General features: G+C 40.1%; 1 protein-coding gene across 5 annotated transcripts in view; it reads right to left on the bottom strand.

The window, feature by feature from the left end:
• Nucleotides 1-19524, bottom strand: part of fer (fer (fps/fes related) tyrosine kinase) — a 199311-nt gene that overhangs the window by 123155 nt on the left and 56632 nt on the right. For 4 of the 5 annotated variants that reach the window (XM_072583635.1, XM_072583636.1, XM_072583634.1 and 1 more), the window contains 2 exons: nucleotides 1763-1900; nucleotides 657-776 (listed from right to left, as the gene is read on the bottom strand). The exons of the other annotated variant lie outside the window; for it this stretch is intronic. In XM_072583635.1, coding sequence (XP_072439736.1) covers nucleotides 657-776; nucleotides 1763-1900 — 258 coding nt within the window. The remainder of the gene's footprint in view (nucleotides 1-656; nucleotides 777-1762; nucleotides 1901-19524) is intronic. 5 annotated transcript variants of the gene reach the window in all.

Genomic DNA, 19524 nt, shown 5'->3' with positions numbered 1-19524 from the left:
CAGACAGTGGTACATGTATGGAATGAGCTGACAGAGGAAGTCGTGGAGGCTGGGACAATTGTAACATTTAAAAGGCATCTGGATGGGTATATGAATTGGAAGGGTTTACAGGGATGTGGGCCAAGTACTGGCAAATGGGGCTAGATTAGGTTGGGATATTTGGTCAGTATGGACGAGTTGGACCGAAGGGTCTGTTTCTGTGCAGTACTTCTCTTTGACTCTATGTGGGTAAGATCAGAAAATTGACAAAGTAAAACACTTTGGAAATGGTTATTTCTTCAATGAATGTAAAACATCCACCTTGTAATTCTTGGTAAATACTATTTTTTGATCCAGTTACTTCACTGATGCCAGATAAGAACCATATCTGTAGAGCTGCGCACGAAGCCCAGTATTTTTCCTTTCAGTTCTCAATGTTAATCAGAAAGCATCAGACTTGAAAATTTTACAAACATTTTAAGCACTGCTGTGTTTGGATGTATAAACAAGATTCTGATTTGACACTTACTTGTTTATTCCCCTAAATGTTTACTGAAACAAAATGAAGCATGGATTACTACCCAAACTCTGTTACTGTTGCATACCACTGGCCCAAAAGTTCATTGTCTGAAATGTTCAAACATTACACACATGTGCCTTAGAGATTTCAAACTTACATTGTCTGTAAACTCTCGGCTGTTAAACTGTTCCATAAAATCTCATTGACTTGAAGGTTTTCCATGTCCTCCAGCAACAAAACATCGAACTCAATACTTGCCTCCTTAATTGGCTGTGACCTGTAGATAAAGCGCCATATGCTCATAATAAAATACCAGTATCTACTCAGTTTCACTTGATTGCAGCTTTTTCAAACTCATGCTTAAATCTTCACTTGAATTTTGAATTTTGTTTTTCAAACCATTCAACCAAAAAAGTACCCCCAATAGTGAACAGAATTTACCACATACAACAAAAGCCAAGAACTCAAGAACCAGTTGACCATCTGCAACAAGTTAACGGTAAAGGATTGCAAGTTATTCAGGCTACAAATAGAACATGGAGATGGTAAGGATTGCAGATGCTGGAGCTCTGAGTCAATAAAATGTGGAGCTGGAAAGGCACAGCAGGTCAGACAACATCAGAGGAGCAGGAACATTGGCGTTTCGGGTCGGCACGTTTCATCAGGACTGGGGTGTGGGAAGGGAGCTCAGAAATAAATAGAAGGAGGGGATTGGGGCTGGGGGGGGGAAGGGAGGTGAGTTGGTGATAGGTGGATGCAGAAAAGGTAGGTGGGATGGTCATCCCGCATCCACCTATCACCAACTCAACTACCTTCCCCCAGCCCCAAACCCCTCCTTCTATTTATTTCTGAGCTCCCTTCCCTCACCCCAGTCCTGATGAAGCGTGCCGACCCGAAACGCCAATGTTCCTGCTGCTCTGATGTTGTCTGACCTGCTGTGCCTTTCCAGCTCCGTATTTTATTGACTCAGAGCTCCAGCATCTGCCATCCTTACTCCCTCCAAGTTCTATTTGTAGTCTGAATAACGTGCAATTCTTTACAGTAATTATGGAAAAAGACTAACAGCTTGTTTGTGCCATTATTTACAGGTTTTACTGTGTTACATATTAATTTCCACATTTTCCAGCAGGACAGTGATTACACCTCAAAAGTAATTAAGTTGATGCGAAGCATCTTGCCCAACCAGCAAATGTAAACATAAATTGCTATATAAATAATGTTTTCTTACGTCCACCATTAGATTGCACAACAAAAGTAGTTTACCTATTATTTTCAATGAAGTGGTTGTACTCTGAACTGGGGTTGATTTGCTCAATGGAGTTTAGGACATCTTTGTGGATATTTATTATGTCTTCTGTCACAAGACTAGTTATTTTTACATATTCTTCTAGAATTCCCTTTCTACAAAAGAAAGTGAAAATAAAGTAGTCAAAATATTACCAGGAACATTACGGCCTCTTCTTTTATTAACGTTCGATATTACTTCGGATTGAAAATATCATTTGAAGAAAATTTAATGACAGTTTTGCTCAAAATGATCTTTGTTTATACCTTCATATTCCAAGACCTAATATTATAACACAAGATAGGCAGACCTTTAGCTAATATCACAAAGACAGTTAATCTGGTCATTTCTGCTTCATTATTTATGAGACCTTCCCATATACAAATAAGTCGCCATATTTCCAACAGTACAACAAAATATATTATTTGACATAGGACACTTTGATAAAGCTGTGATTTTCAATATTTTTCATGGAAGTTAAAATTTGCAATGTGGAAAATGAAATCCAATCCAAATCCAGTTACTTTCAAAGCTGTAGAATGTTCAACATTTTTTCAAAGAGTTTTTGCAAAACCACTTCCCAATGTAGATTTATCAATTAGACATGTTATTCTACAATATTACTTCTCAGAAGTAATTTTTCTATTATTTTCTAACACAAACTCAAGTTCAGCATTGAATGTAAAATTATGCACAACATTAGTATTGAAATCCAAATAAAAAATCTTGTGAAAAACACACAATTTCTGTCATAGGGCACTGAAATCTTGAGGCAAGATGCCTTTTCATATGAATTGTTCTTTGTCTAACAGAAAATATAATTCCTCCTCAAAATAAAGACAAAGGTATCTAGGGAAAATACACAAATTTTCATGAAATGCATCTGTTAAACCAGCAGTGGAACACTGGCTGCTGCAGATTCAAATGAAGGGCATAAGCATGATGCCCTACACAAGAAAAAAAAATCAAGCATCACTAAAATGAATTTTTTTAAAAACCCTATTTAACCAACATATTTCAAACATGCATACACCAGATAATTAAGAATTTATAAATACATAAAGAACAAATTTGAAATATTTACCCATTTATTTTAAATTAGGGAAATAAAAATAAATTTCCGTATCATGTCACAAACCTTTTAATGCTTTTAAATTTTTCAACGTTATTAGAAATGTTTAGAGTTAATGAAATGTGAAAAAATAGTAATGCAAGTCATGGATTTTTATCCCAATAAATTGAAACACTACTTCTAAGATAGTCATACACAATGTTCCATGTGTCTGCTTTCTCCAAGTCAGAAAAAGTACAGTAGGGAAAAGATGCCAGTATGTGAAGCAGCTTCTTTGATGGGCTGCTCTAAACATGAATTAACTTTCATCCAAGTATATTCCTGATGATGCAGAAATGTATATTTTGGGTGATTCAACATACATTTGTAAATCAGATTTGCTGTGGAATGTGTATGGCAGTCAATGTCTATCCTGAAATTTATTGTGGGTCTGACTGCACAGGATTGGAAGTAATAACTGAAAAAAAGGAATAAATATCTGGGCAATCTTCAGGATTGAACTGACATGTCGTAAGCCATGTATGTGCCAGGGAATGACATAAGAACCTCATAATTTGAAGCTGGAGTAAGCGATCGAGATCCTCAAGCAGATTCTGCCATTTGATAAAATCACAGCTGAGCTGTGTCACTATTATTTTCCAATCTATTTCGTCAATCAAGAATCTATCCACTTTTGTCACAAAAATATTTAAAGACCCTGCCTCCACTATTTTTAGGGCAAGAATTTCAGAGAATCTCAACCGTCAAGACAAAAAAAATTCTCATTTGCCTTAAATGGGAGACTCAATGTTTTTAACTCATTCTAAATTTGCCCACTATGAGAAACATACTTTCATTACCGATTTTATCAAACACCCTCTTCTAAGCCCCAGTGAATCAGTCAAATGGAACTTTGCCTGCTCTTCTTGCAGTGCAATTAACAGCTTTCTTAAATAAGAAAACAAAAACTGTTCCGAATATTCCAGGTATTGTCTCAAAAATGCCCTGTTCAAGTGTAGCAAAACATCCTTATTTTGTATTCAATTCTCCTTGCAATAAAATCAACACTCATTGCCCTCATAATCATTTGCTTTATCGATATACTTACCTTTTGTGATTCACGAACCATAACACCCAAATCCCTAAGTGCTGTACTGGAGGAGCAAGTTCTGCAATTGCTCTCCATTTAAAGAGTTTTTAAAATTTATTCCATACATCCCAGTAGACAAGGTTACATTATTCCCATCTTGTACTTGAGGTGCCAAACATTTGTCCACTCATTTAAGATACCTTCAATAATTTGTATATGCCTTTTATCCTCTTCATAATGTACTTTCCAATCTAGCTTTGTGTCATCAGCAAATTTTGTAAACACGTTTGGTTTTTTTTAATAGAATCATGGACATAGATCTTAAAGTATCTGGATTAGTGGTGCTGGAAGAGCACAGCAGTTCAGGCAGTATCCGAGGAGCTTCGAAATCGACGTTTCGGGCAAAAGCCCTTCATTAGGAATAAAGGCAACGAGCCAGAAGCGTGGAGAGATAAGCTTGAGGAGGGTGGGGGTGGGGAGAAAGTAGCATAGAGTACAATGGGTGAGTGGGGGAGGGGATGAAGGTGATAGGTCAGGGAGGAGAGGGTGGTGTGGATAGGTGGAAAAGGAGATAAGCAGGTAGGACAAGTCCGGACAAGTCATGGGGACAGTGCTGAGTTGGAAGTTTGGAACTAGGGTGAGGTGGGGGAAGGGGAAATGAGGAAACTGTTGAAGTCCACATTGATCACCTCATCTTCCGCCTCGGAACACTTCAACCCCAGGGCATCAATGTGGACTTCAACAGCTTCCTCATTTCCCCTTCCCCCACCTCATCCTAGTTCTAAACTTCCAGCTCAGCACTGTCCCCATGACTTGTCCTACCTGCTTATCTCCTTTTCCACCTATCCACTCCACCCTCTCTTCCCTGACCTATCACCTTCATCCCCTCCCCCACTCACCCATTGTACTCTATGCTACTTTCTCCCCACCCCCACCCTCCTCTAGCTTATCTCTCCACACTTCAGGCTCACTGCCTTTATTCCTGATGAAGGGCTTTTGCCCGAAACGTCGATTTTGAAGCTCCTTAGATGCTGCCTGAACTGCTGTGCTCTTCCAGCACCATTAATCCAGAATCTGGTTTCCAGCATTTGCAGTCATTGTTTTTACCTCATAGATCTTAAGTAGCTAAGGCACCCACATGGATCCCTGTAGCACACAGGTTACAGCTTGTAATCCTGATACTATTTTTCCAAATAGTTCACCAATCATTCATATTAATTTTTTTTATTCATGGGATGTACACATTGCTAACTTGGCCAGCATTTATTGCCTATCCCTAATTGCACAGGGAGCAGTTAAGAGTTAACGACATTGCTATGAATCCAGAGTCACATAGGCCAGACAAAGTTAGGTGACAGTTTCCTTCCTTAAAAGGACATTAGTGAACCAGATGGGTTTTTTCTGACATGCAGTAATGGCTTCATGGTTGTCATTACACTTTTAATTCCAGATTTCATTTTATTGAATTCAAGTTCCATCTGGGTCCTCGGAACATTTCTGACATCCACAGATGAAAAGTCTAGTGATAATATCACTATGTCATTGCCTCTTCTAAATAACTCCCATATCATAAAACCTTATTTTCTACTATGTCATTTGATATGTCACCTTGTTGAATGCCTTCTTGTGATCCAAGAACATGCCATCTGTAGGTTCCACTTTGTTCACTTCGCCAGTTACTTCTCAAAACACTCAATAAATCATACTCTCACATTTTCACCATGGCAGATGTTAGACTAACTAGTTTGTAGTTTCACGTTTTCTGTTTTCCTCCTTTCTTGAATGGTTCAAACTCCATGTGTTGGTCGTGCACAGATTGTGCATGAAGAGTAAGCTAATGATATTTGTAAGCAATGGAAATTTCCACAGTGGCTGTGCATGTTTCAAAAGCTTCTTTGAGGAGGCTCTGCAGTGAGTTAGGATAACTAATGTAAATATTTAGTGAGGAAAGAAAGCAAACATCAAGAAGGAAGAAAATAGATAGTGTGAGGGTCACTGCTGCCTGCACCCCAACTTGAATCAGTACTAGGAGCCAAAAGGAAGTGACAGAGAATGCAAGCTGAGGCAACAAAATTCTGATATTGGGAGGTACAAACGCAGGCCAGAAAGTAATGCCATATTTACAAAACCAACTTCAGCTATTGCTTCCCATTACACAACTGTAACAAGGAGACAGAATGTTGAAACAACAAAAGATGCCAAAAGGAAGCAGCCAAGCAAATAATTAAATTAAACTTGGGCAGTATGTCCAGGCACTAGCACAGATGACCTGAGCGTGAAATGTGCTAACATCAGCATCACATGTGTAAACTCATCTTGAAGCCTATTGTGGCCAGATGACATGATCAACCTCAGCCCAAGGTGTGCATACTCAGGAAGCCTGAGACCACTGCAACATTCAGAGTAATTATTCTGCTCTGAACAGAGAAGTTACTTTTGCTCATTTCCAAAATGTAGATACATTTAAAAAATTAAAATCAATTCAACTCTTAATCCTAGGATGAAGTCTATCAAAGACCAAGGGACCTGTTATATCATAGTTCTAAAATCGTTCTCAACACCTTTGCCTAGAGATTTTATTTGTTTTATAATGCTCCCTCCCTCTTGATTTAGCATTTTTTTGGAATGTTATTTATATCTGTGGTGTTTGTTATTCTGCCCAATTTTGACCTGTCAGTACTACTCAAAGAATTCCATGTTTTGTCTTCCAAGTTGAAAACATCTTTCAATCCCAGAGTTACCCATAAATAAGTTGCAATAAAATATCACCTGAAATGACTTCCCCAGTATGTTTCCAGTTCACTTAAGGCAGTTGTGTCTTCATACCCTTGACACTGACCATCTAAAATGTGGTAGCATCTCATCTCTTGAGGGGCATGACCATCAAGTTCATCAGTTTTTTTTGGAAACTACAACCACCACCAGTAATCAACTAATGTAGCCAATCAAATATTTACAAGCGAAGCCCATTATGGACAGAAGTCCATTTCTGCTAACTTGAAATTTAAATAAATCAGCTGCATAAAAGATTGTAAAACAAGTCAAAGGCTGAGTATTCCAACTTGGGCATCAACAACTCTGTTAAAAGAACCTGCAAGTTATGAAGATGCTAAATGCTGATATTTACAACTATAAGGCAGTTAATAATGATTATGACCTTCAAAGGCATTGATCAAAAGGGCGTTGGAACAGGTAAAGAGAAATTAGCAGCTCTACTGGCCAAAATGCCCAGAGAAAAGAAAGTCTTGCTAATTGTGAAAATGCAGAAGAGAAATCCATGCCAAAGTGTGGGTAATATTTAACAGAGGTGGCCATCACAGCTCAAAGCATTGTCCTACATGATGAAAGACTGCCTCTTGTAATTAAATGCCAAAATAATGGTTGTAAGAGTATCTTGTATCTGTAGAAGCTGTATTGAAATAATCAATTGTGCAGTGTTTAGTGTTCTCAAAGGGTATTGCTGCAATTTTGTAGTTAGATAGTGGCAACAAATACTGGTTCCTGGCACTACATTCATCAGATAATCATTGGCATCATGCCTGCTATTTCAATGACCACTGCAATGACAGCCAGCTGATTGCTGCCCTTCCACTGTCCAGGCTCCTGCAATACCATCTCCAGGTCATGAGCAAAAAGGCCAGATACCAATGGATTGCACTACATCACTAAAGTTATTCTAAAATTATTCAACTGCAAGTAAAAAGATCTACAATAGATACAATGTGAAAGAAAGAGTTCATATTATATTTACATTTCTTGTTTATATTCCAATTTGCATCCAATTTGCCTTTTATCATTCTGAAACTTAGAAGATAATGATTAAGAGATGATTTGATGTAGGTATTCAAAATATTCAAGGAAATTGATGGCTCACGGAGTAATATATTTGCATTGACAGCTGTAATGAAGCATAAAAACAAAACCTACAATGTACTAAGGACATTCAAAAGTTTGGGCAAGAGGGAGGGTTGGGGGAGGGTGGTAGGTGAGTGCATCAAATGTTGAGACAGCTGGTATGCTCTTGGTGGCAAATAAGGTGGGGAACAATAAGGTACCAATACATTTGTCCTTAAAGACTACTCAATGCTTTTCAAGAAACTATTCGGAAAATGGTCATAATTTTAATGTGCAACTTAGCAGTTGACCTTTCAACATAATAACCCAGTCACTGAATCTTTGATCAAGCTCACTGTTACACAAGTTTTCCCCTGAACTACAAAACAATGAACTGAATGTGAAAAGCATAAAGATCAGTCAGAAGAATTGAATACACGTCAACCAGCAAATTTGCCACCTATGAGCTAAATGCACTCCCCTTGTGCAATAATTACTCTCAAGATTCTGATGCTATGAGCAAATGTCAATGCAAATACAAAAGCAAAAAATCTATATCAGCCTTGTCCACTCACTCATCACATGCAGTTCGCTACCCAGAAATCAGCATACATGCAAGATTGGCTCCAGACCCAACATTCATTACCTCCCATGACCACATTGATAGATCCTCACAGATCATAAACGTATCTGCAACTTTTGTTATTTGCTGGAGATCCATGCTCCTCCAAGTCCCGGTGGATAATGAGGATTTGGTGTACCAACTTTGTGCGAACGATAAACTGTGAATGTACTTTTATTGTGTTTGAGCTGTTCTAGTACAGCAAACAAACATGAAAACATTAGGAGCAGAATGCAGTTTCATACTTTGTTAATTCCATAAGCACATTCTCTGCTCAAGTCTCCAACAGGCAAAAGACCAAAAGTATGATTATTACACACTTAACAAAAGCACAGTTTCTTCGATTTTCACTGGAGATCGACATATAAAAATAAATACTTGCCTATAGGTTTATATAAAGTCATGCACCATGCTGGACCTTTGACTCATGATAAAATAGAGGCATAGAAATTTAGAGATGTTCAGCATGAAAACAGACCCTTCGATCCAACTCATCCATACTGACCAGAAATCCTAAATTAATCTAGTCCTATTTGCCTACACTTGGCCCATATCCCCCTAAAGCTTTCCTATTCACATATCCATCCAGATGCAAATGTTGTAATTGTACCAGCCTCCACCACTTTCTCTGACAGCTCATTCCATACACGCACCACCCTCTGCGTGAAAAAGTTGCCCCTTAGATCTCTTTTATATCTTTCCCCTCTCACAGTAAACCTATCCCTCTAGTTCTCCCCTAACACAGGGAAAAAACTTTGTCTATTTATGCTATTCATGTACATCATGATTTTATAAACCTCTATCAGCTGATGGGATTTTATATTCAGTTTGAAAGGGAAAAGTGTGGCTCTAAGACTGATACTTTAACCCTAAATGACAGCATCAAATAGGTATGAAAACTGAACTAGCTGAACTGAACTGGGATACTAAGCTAGAAGATAAAAACAGAGAAAGTTGTTTCAGATTTTTAAGGGGACATTTCAGAATATTCAGAATAACTGTATACCTACCTGAAAGAAAAAAAAAATAAGGAGAGGAATCACCATCCATGGTTCTAAACTAGGGGAAAGCATCAGAGACAAAAGCATACAGCCTTGCGAAGGTTAAGTAAATCAGGTGATTGATCAGAATGTACAGAACAGCATAAAATTATTAATCTAAACAAAGAAATTAGAGTCCGAGAAGCTAGCTAGACAGGGAAAGAAGAAAAATAACAAAAGTGTTCATCCTCTTGAGAATGGAAGCTAGTATTCGATAAGAAGGAAGTGATGGATGAAATTAGTAAATAGTTTCTCTGTAACTTCACTACAGAGGATATAAAAACCCAGTCACAACTGTAAATCGGGTGGTGAAAGACAGAGAGGAACTTGATGAAATTATAATCTGCAGTTAAACGGGGTTGAACAAACCAATGAAGCTGCAGGCTGACTTCATACAAGGGTCTTAAAAGAGGTGGCTGATGTGATTGCAAGGTACATTTGTGTTAATTTTCTATAATTCACTAGATATAGCAGTGCTCCATTATACTATGAAGTAGCAAATATAGCCCCTCTATTCAAAAAAAGGAAGCAGAAAACAGGAACAGTTGATCAGCTAGTTTGACATCTATTTCATTGCTGTTCAAATTGACCACTAAGGGGTTTTACATGGATGCTTACAAAAAGTTGACAGTAATTGAGAACAGTCAGCATAGTTTTGTGAAAGAGAAATCATAGTTAACCAATTTAATAAAGCTTTTTAAATAGAATCCCTGCAGCGTGAAAACAGGCCATTCAGCTCAGCAACTCTGAAGAGCATCCCACCAAGACTCATCCACTGTTACCCTGCATTCCCCATGGCAAATCCATCTAACCTGCACACTTTCGGACTATGGGAGGAAACCACAGCACTTGGAGGAAATTCATGCAGATACGGGAAGAATGTGCAAACTTCGCACAGTGTTGGAACTGAAATGGTCTGGTTTTCATGATTTGAAGCAGGAAGTAGATTCATACTTCTGTACACAGTATGTTTCTATACTGCAACTGCATGTTTTCAAATCATTCATGGGATGTGGACTTCGCAATCTCTGGAGTAAATGTTAAAACAATTTTGGAGCTCTGTTCCAAACGTGTACTACTCTGTCAAAATGCTGGTTGAACAGGACATGCCGACAATTGGTGATGGTGTTATCTGGAATATTGTGCAAAGTATGGCTGCATGAATGTAACTATGTCAGGATATTGCTTCACTCATCCGCAAGACTGCTTTGGTAATAGCTTCCTGATTGGTGAGGACTTTACAGGGAAGAGTTCACTGTTGTTGCTTCTGGTGATCCATCTGGTTTCACTCTCTTTGAGGCTTTTTAACAGATAAGAGTCAATTAGACAATGCCGTTGGTCTGGAGTCACATGTTGGTCAGACACAGTAAGGACATTGGTAAATTAGATAAATTTTACAATAAATTGACAACAATTAAATCATAAGACTTTCAACTCTAGATTTTGTTGAATTCAAATTGCACCATCTGCCATGATGGAATTCAAATCTGGGTCTCTAGATTATAAGTCTCCCGATAATACCACTATGCTACTCCTTCCCCAGACGACGAGGTTCTTTTTTAAATATAAAAATGGCACAATGCAATTGTATAAATAGCTCAAAAGTCATTATAGCTACAAGCGCCATGATAAAAAGAAAAAGGAAGTCAATATCATGAATCCTCCAATATGCAAATACTGGGATAGGCTGAGAATGTTTGATCAGCAAAGAAATAAACTAAGGGGAACACAAACAGCAGCAATTTATTCTGAGTGAACAATATCTAAAAATATTTTTGCTGTTGTTTGAAACAAAATTTATGCTGATTAAACATTGTCATCACATTGACACCATGGTCAGAAATTTCCTGCAAGAGTGATAGTGGCAATAAGCAACATAAAGTTCAAACAGAGAGAGCAGCAATTCTCAAGTATTTAACTTTATTGCATAAACAGAATCAAAAATGGATCTAAAAATTATTTCCAAACTCCGACAATATTTTACACAGTTGTTTGTGGTGATATGTGCATGTTTGCCTACCTGATAAATAAAGCTGAATAATAGCTAATAATGAAGATTTCTACCACTATTTTCCTGAAGACAGCCCAGCGTTAGACACCACAGCCCCACGCACAAAACTGCACTCTAAACTTCTGAAAGACTCTTGTAAGTTTAGACCAGCTATCTAAAATAAACAAATTATTCCAAATTGGGAGCTTACCTTCTACCCTAAATATGATAAAGTCCCTCGAGCTACCACCACAGGACTGACCATTAACTGCTCTCTAAGATGGTTTGGCAATCCGTCAATTGCATCAAACTAGAGAAACTTTTAAAACATATGGATTGCTTGACCACGATCTGTAATTTTGTGGCCCAGGTTAACTCTCACTCAGCCATTAACATCAAGCTGGGGAGCAAGCCTTGGTTCAATGAGATTTAGTGGAAGTTTGACAGGAGCAACACCAAGCATCGATAAACATTAGATGCCAACAAAATAAATCTCGAGCACTTTGCTTGCTAAATAGCAGAGACAGCATGCTATAGTCAAGAGATAGAACATTCTCGAACCTAAGGATCAGATCAAAATTCTACAATCCAGTGACACCTAGTTATGAATGCTGGTGGACAATTAAACAACAATAGACACTTCATGGACTGCAGCAGTTCGAGAACAAGCCCATCTCAACCTTTACAAGGGTGATTATAGATTAGGCCTTGCTGGCAATATTGACAGCCCACGCATTTTCAGGAAATATAACTGGACCAGGCTCCACAAAGATTTTGATCCTCAATGATGGCTAAATCCACCACATCATTGCAGAAGACAAGGCTGAAACATTTGTAAATGTCTTCAGAATACTATCCCTGCATTATAGATTAATTTAGGTTAATTTAGTTATTCATTTGAGATCAAGAAATGGCTGGACATTCTGCAAAGAATAAAGACTAAGTCTTGACAACATGCTGCCTGCAGAAAGACTTGTGATCCAGAAATAGCCATTTCCGAACCTAGTAAAAGTAAACAATGTGGAAAGTTGTCCAGGTATTTCCTGCCCATGAAATGCATGCCTCAACAACTACCACCCGGTGTCTTTGACCTCCACAATTATGAAGTGCTTCATGGGGTTAGTCATGACTCACATCAACTCCAGCCTACCAAACTGCCTTGATCCTTGGCAATTCGCCTACCAGCGCAACAGGTCTACAACAGACACCATCTCCCTTGCCCTATACTCATCTCTGGAACAACTGGATAACAAGGATACCTACATCAGGCCCCTGGTTATTGACTACAGTTCTGCCTTCAATACCATAATTCCAAATAAGACCATAAGACATAGGAGCGGAAGTAAGGCCATTTGGCCCATCGAGTCTACTCCGCCATTCAATCATGGCTGATGGGCATTTCAACTCCACTTACCCGCATTCTCCCCGTAGCCCTTAATTCCTTGTGACATCAAGAATTTATCAATCTCTGCCTTGAAGACATTTGGCGTCCCAGCCTCCACTGCACTCTGCAGCAATGAATTCCATAGGCCCACCACTCTCTGGCTGAAGAAATGTCTCCGCATTTCTGTTCTGAATTTACCCCCTCTAATTCTAAGGTTGTGTCCACTGGTCCTAGTCTCCTCACCTAACGGAAACAATTTCCCAACGTCCACCCTCTCCAAGCCATGTATTATCTTGTAAGTTTCTATTAGATCTCCCCTTAATCTTCTAAACTCCAATGAATACAATCCCAGGATCCTCAGCCGTTCCTCATACGTTCGACCTCCCATTCCAGGGATCATCCATGTGAATCTCCGCTGGACACGCTCCAGTGCCAGTATATCCTTCCTGAGGTGTGGGGACCAAAACTGGACACAGTACTCCAAATGGGGCCTAACCAGAACTTTATAAAGTCTCAGTAGCACAACGATGCTTTTATATTCCAACCCTCTTGAGATAAATGACAACATTGCATTCGCTTTCTCAACCTGCATGTTTACCTTTAGAGAATCCTCGACTAGCACTCCCAGATCCCTTTGTACTTTGGCTTTACAAATTTTCTCACCATTTAGAAAGTAGTCCATGCTTGTATTCTTTTTTCCAAAGTGCAAGACCTCGCATTTGCTCACATTTGAATTCCATCAGCCATTTCCTGGACCACTCTTCCAAACTGTCTAGATCCTTCTCCAGCCTCCACACTTCCTCAGTTCTACCTGCCTGTCCACCTAACTTTGTATCATCGGCAAACTTCGCTCGAATGCCCCCAGTCCCTTCATCCAGATCATTAATATATGTGAACAACTGCGGCCCCAACACTGAACCCTGCGGGACACCGCTTGTCACCGGCTGCCATTCCGAAAAAGAACCTTTTATCCCAACTCTCTGCCTTCTGTCAGACAGCCAATCCTCAATCCATACCGGTAGCTCACCTCGAACACCATGGGCCCTCACCTTGCTCAGCAGCCTCCCGTGTGGCACCTTATCAAAGGCCTTTTGGAAGTCTAGGTAGACCACATCCACTGGGTTTCCCTGGTCTAACTCATCTCTAAACTCCAAGACCTAGGTCTCAGCTCCCCCGCCGTAATTGGATCCTCAACTTTCTGACCCATCAATCACAATCAGTAAAAATAGGTGGCAACACCCTAACGACCATAACCCTTCAACTGATGCCACGCAAGACTGCACACTGAGCACCCACTTATACTCTTTATACATGCATGACTGTGTAGCCAAATTCCACCCCAATTCCACTTACAAGCTTGCTGGCGACACTACTGTTGCATGTTGGATCTCAAACAAAGATGAGACAGGAAAATTGATTGATTGAGTGATTAGTGGCAGGCCTGGTTATAGGAAGGATATTATTAAGCCGGAGATGGTTTGGAAGAGATTTACCAGGATGTTGCCAGGTATGGAAGGTTTGAGTTGTAAAGAAAGGCTGGATGGGCTGGGACTTTCATCACTGGAGTTTAGGAGGATGACAGGTGTATTACAGAAGTTTATAAAATAATGCATGGTACAGATCGAGTTAATGTTAGTTGTCTTTTCCCTAGGATGGAGGATTTCAAGACTAGGGGACACATTTTTAAGATGAGAAGAGAGAGATTTAAAAAGACATGGGGCAATTTTTTTAATGCAGAGGGTGGTTCATGTGTGGAACAAACTTCCAGAGGAAATTGTGGATGTGGGTACAATTACAATACTTAAAAAGACATTTGGATAATTACATGAACAGGATAGGTTTGGGGGGGTATATGGGCCAGCAGGCAGCTGGGACTAGTTTAATTTGGGACCATGGTCGGCATTCACAGGTTAGACTGAAAAGTTTGTTTCCATGCTGAATGACTCTATGGTGTAAAAAGAACAATCTCAGCAATCAACATCAGCTAGTCATCGACTTCAGGAAGCAGAGTGAGGACATCAAAGGTGCTGAGGTATAAATGGTCGAGAATGTCAAGTTCCTGAGAGTGATGATCACCAACAATCTGTCCTGGTCCATTCACAATTACATGACAGTCAAGAAAGTACAACAATGCCTCTACTTCCTCAGGAGGCTAAGAAAATTCAGTGTATCCGCAAGGACTCTTACCAATTTTTATTGATGCACCACAGAAAGCACTGTATCTGGAGGCATCACGGTGTAGTATGGCAACTGTTCTTCCCTCGACCACAAAAAACTACAGAGAATTGTGAACACAGCCCAGTCCATCATGCAAACCAGCTTTCCATCCAGTGACTCAAGCTATACTTCCTGCTGCCTCAGTAAGGTAACCAACATAATCAAAGACCCCTCCCAACCGGTTATTCACTCTTCTACCCTGTTCCTTCAGGCAGAAGATATAAATATTTGACTTCACATACAAATAGATTCAAGAACAGATTCTTCCCTGCAGTTATCAGACTTTTGAATGGACCTCTGAAATGTTAATTCTGATCTGCCTCTCTCTGCACCCTCTCTGTAGCTATAACGCTATATTCTGTGATCTATTCAGCTACCATAATAGACGTTGTATGGTATAGTCTGCCTGTAGAGCATGCAAAACAATACTTTTCACTGTATCTCGGTACATGTGACAATAATAAAAATCAAGCAAGGCTGGGCAATTGCACTTTGAATAATTTTCAACTTCATGTACTCTCAACTCCCTGCAAAATGGACGAGCTCTATGACAATGCTATAAACATCAGTTGCTCAGCAAAAATTTGCTCACCAATCTTCAGTTTCGGTTTAACCATGACTACTCATTTCCGATCTTATTACAGCTATGTCCAAACATGATCAGGAGAGCTGGATTCCCGAGTTAAAGCAGCATGACTGCCTTTGGCATTAAGATAGCACTCGACTGTGTTTTACATCAAAGAGTACCAACAAAATTGATATCACTGGGAATCAAGGGAAAACACTGCTGGTTGGATTCATACCTAGCACAAAAGGAAGATTGTTATGGGGTTATTAGACAGCATTCATAATAAATTCAGGATGTCATTGTCTCCAAGATCAAATCATGTTTAGTTGCTTCAATGAAATTCCTTTTGATAAAAGCCAGAAGTGCAGATGTTCACTGATAGCGACAATATCATGGACAAACCCTCTGATGCTGAGGAAGTTTATACCTGCATGTAATAAAATCTGAATAGCAAGTCTGGCTTGGGTTACCACGAGTACTAACAGTCAAACAACCCAAGTCGCAGGTAGTGAATACCTTCACAGAGTAACTAACTGGTTCCCTTTGAAATTCAACTCCATTACAATCAACATACTCCTCCATGATCAACATGCTGCAAGAAGCTTACTGCTGAACAAAAACAGAACCCTACTAACCATACAAATAATCTGGCTACAAAAGTAAGGAATTCTTCAGGAATTAACTCACTTCCTGACTCCTCAAAGCATGCCCACCATCTAAAAGGCTGAGATGTTCTCTACTTGCCAGGATGTGTGCAGCTCAACCTCATTCTAGGAGCACATTATCCAGCTGGTTCACGAACATCCATCCACGTCCTGAAACATTCACTCCCTACATCACCAGCACACAGTGGCAACAGTCTGAATATACACAATATGCACCAGAACACCCTGCCAAGAGTGTTGAACTGCAACCCTCTTATTTGAGTTCAACACCACATTCCTGAGGGCAATTAATGATGTTCACACTCCACAAATGAGTGTTTCAGTGGTTAGCACTGCTGCCTCACAGCACCAGAGACCCAGGTTCGATTCCCACCTTGGGTGACTGTCTGCGTGGGGTTTGCACGTTCTCCCAGTGTCTGCGTGGATTTCCTCCAGGTGCTCAGATTTCTTCCCACAATCCAAAGATGTGCAGGTCAGGTGAATTGGCCATGCTAAATTGCCCATAGTGTTCGGTGCATTAGTCAAGGGTAAATATGGGGAATGGGTCTGGGTGGGTTACTCTTCAGAGGATCGGTGTGAACTGGTTAGGCCGAAGGGCCCATTTCCAAACTGTAGGGAATCTAATCGTCTCATCTAAAATTAATGGACTGGTAACTCTACTGCAAAACTTGGGAGGGGGGGGGGGGGGGGGGGAGAAGCATTCAAAAAAGTGATGGGAACAGCAAAGACCCAACGTGTTCACTCTATGTGAAATGTAACCGCAACAAGCTCAGAGAAAGCTAGTATCTACTAATATTCAGGATGATTTGAAAAGGAAAAGAGAGACGTATAGCAGGTATAGGGTGCAAAACAATGGCAGCCATGGAGAAGTGGAGAGAGTGCAGGGAGAATCAAAAAAGCAATGTGGAGAGCAAAGAGAAAAACACTGGCAGGCAAGGTTAGAGAGAATCTCAAGACATTCTATGAGGAAAGTAAGCAAGGAAAGAATGGGCCTATTCGGGACCAAGGCGTAATTTGCATATGGAGCCAGAGGACAGTGGTAAAGTATTGAATGAGGACTTGACACCTATCTTTATTCAGGAGAAGGAGAAAGTACAGAATGAGAAGGTGGACTGTGAAGTTCTTGAGCTGACTGATAGAAACAGCAAGGGGGTATTAGAGGTTTTGGATGAATTGTATCCTGGGAAAGATGAGGGAGGAAATAACAGGGGCCCTGACCCAAATTTTTAAATTCATTCTATTCACAGTGAAGGTGCCACAGGGCAGCAGAACAGCTAATGTTGTTCCACTTTACAAGGGTGGCAGACATAGACCAGGGCACTATACAGCAGTGAAACCTAAATCAGTGGTGAGCAAAGAATTGGAGAAAATAAAGGAAGAGAAAATGAATCTGTACTGAAAAAATATTTGATCAGGGATAGTCAGCACAAATTCATCAGAGGTAGGTCATGCCTCCCAACTCGGTTGGGATTTTGAGAGGAGGTGACCAAGTGTGTAGATGAGGGTAGGTCAGTTGATTTCAGCAATATCTTTGACAAGTTCCCACATGCAAACCTGATAAGGAAGGAAAAAGCTTAAGGGATCCAGGTAAGTTGGCAAGTTGATCTGAAATTGACTTGGTGGCAGGATGACGTTTGTGTGACTGCAGCCTAGTGGGAAGTGGCATACCACAGGGTTGAGTGCTGGGTCCCTTGTTGTTTACAATAATCATAAATGATGCAGATGAGAGACGTTGTGAAACGTGAAAGGGTTCAAAAAAGATTTACTATGATGTTGAAGGGTTACCTTATACAGATTTATAAAACCATGAGGAGCATGGATAGGGTGAATAGTCAAGGTCATTTCCCCAGGATAGGGGAGTCAAAAACTAGACAGCATAGGTTTACAGTGAGAGGGGAGAGATTCAAAAGGCAACCAAAGGGCAACATTTTCACAGAAAGGGTGGTGCATGCCTTCAATGAGCTGCCAGAGGAAGTGGTGGAGGCTGGTATAATCACAACATTTCAAAGGCATCTGGATGGGTACATGAATAGGAAGAGTTTAGAGGGATATGGGCCAAGTGCTGGGAAATGGGACTAGATTAATTTAGGATGTCTGGTCAGCATGGACAAGTTGGACCGAATGGTCTGTTTCCATGTTGTACATCTCTAAGTCTCTGTGAGACAGGTGGGAGGGTGTTGATAAATGAGTGATCAGATGACACAATGATTGGTTGGTGGTGACATTGAGGAAGAAAGTTAAAGGCAATTAAGTGGATTGGTCAGATGGGCAGATCAATGGCAGATAGAATTTAATTCTGATAAATCTGAAATGATGTATTTTGGAAGAAAGATCAAGAACAATGAGTGGCAGGACACCAGGAAGCTCAGAAGAACAGAGGAATCTTGGGTGCTTATCCATAGATCCTTGGTTGGCAGAATAGGTTAATTGTGTAGTCAAGGCAGTATATATGACGTTTCCCTATATCCATCAAGGCATAACAGCAAGGCCCTTATGTTGCAGCTGTCCACAAAACAGTTTTGGTGAGGCCACAGTTGGAGTACTCTGTGCAGCTCTGGTCATGATTGCACTGGAGGGAGTGTAGAGGTGATTCACCAGGATGTTTCCTGGAATGAAACAATTTGCTATGAAAGAAGGATGTGTAAGCTCAGGTTGTTTTCTTTGGAGCAGAGAACCGGAGATGAGACCTAACAGAGGTGTATAAGATTATCAGGGGCAATGACAGGATGGATAAAAAGCAGCTATTCCCCTTAGTTGAAGGCCCAAGAACAAGGAGACAGAATTCTAAGGTGAAAGACAAGAGGTTTAAAGACAATTTAAGAAATTTATTTCTTCAGCCAGATGATAGTGGGAGTTCTGGAATGCACTGCCTGTGAGGACAGTTGATGTGGGGAACCACAACCTCTAAAAAAGACCTATGAGCACTTGAAGGATCATAACATTAAAAGGTGCCCATGGGCCTACTGTGGAAAAGCAGAACTAGTGTAGGCAGTAGTGTTTTTGTCAGCAGAGACTTGATGGGCTGAATAGCCTCTGCTGTACTGTATGATTCAATGGTCTGATTAAAGATAATTACAATAACAAAGACGAACATAAGAAGGATTGATTAATCAAGCTAGTAAATTATTATTAAGCCAATAATCCAGTCTGTGTGCTCAAACCCAGCATTATGGACCAGGCCAGACTCCCTCAAAACATTTCAAGAAAGTAACTCAGACCTTAGCTTTGCTAGTTGTTTTAAGCAGGTGTATCATGGATATTCCAGGAGGGATGCAGTTG

Source organism: Chiloscyllium punctatum, chromosome 2 (assembly GCF_047496795.1).
Source record: "Chiloscyllium punctatum isolate Juve2018m chromosome 2, sChiPun1.3, whole genome shotgun sequence".
Classification (NCBI taxonomy): Eukaryota; Metazoa; Chordata; class Chondrichthyes; order Orectolobiformes; family Hemiscylliidae; genus Chiloscyllium; species Chiloscyllium punctatum.
This window is presented reverse-complemented; position numbering and strand designations above follow the sequence as displayed.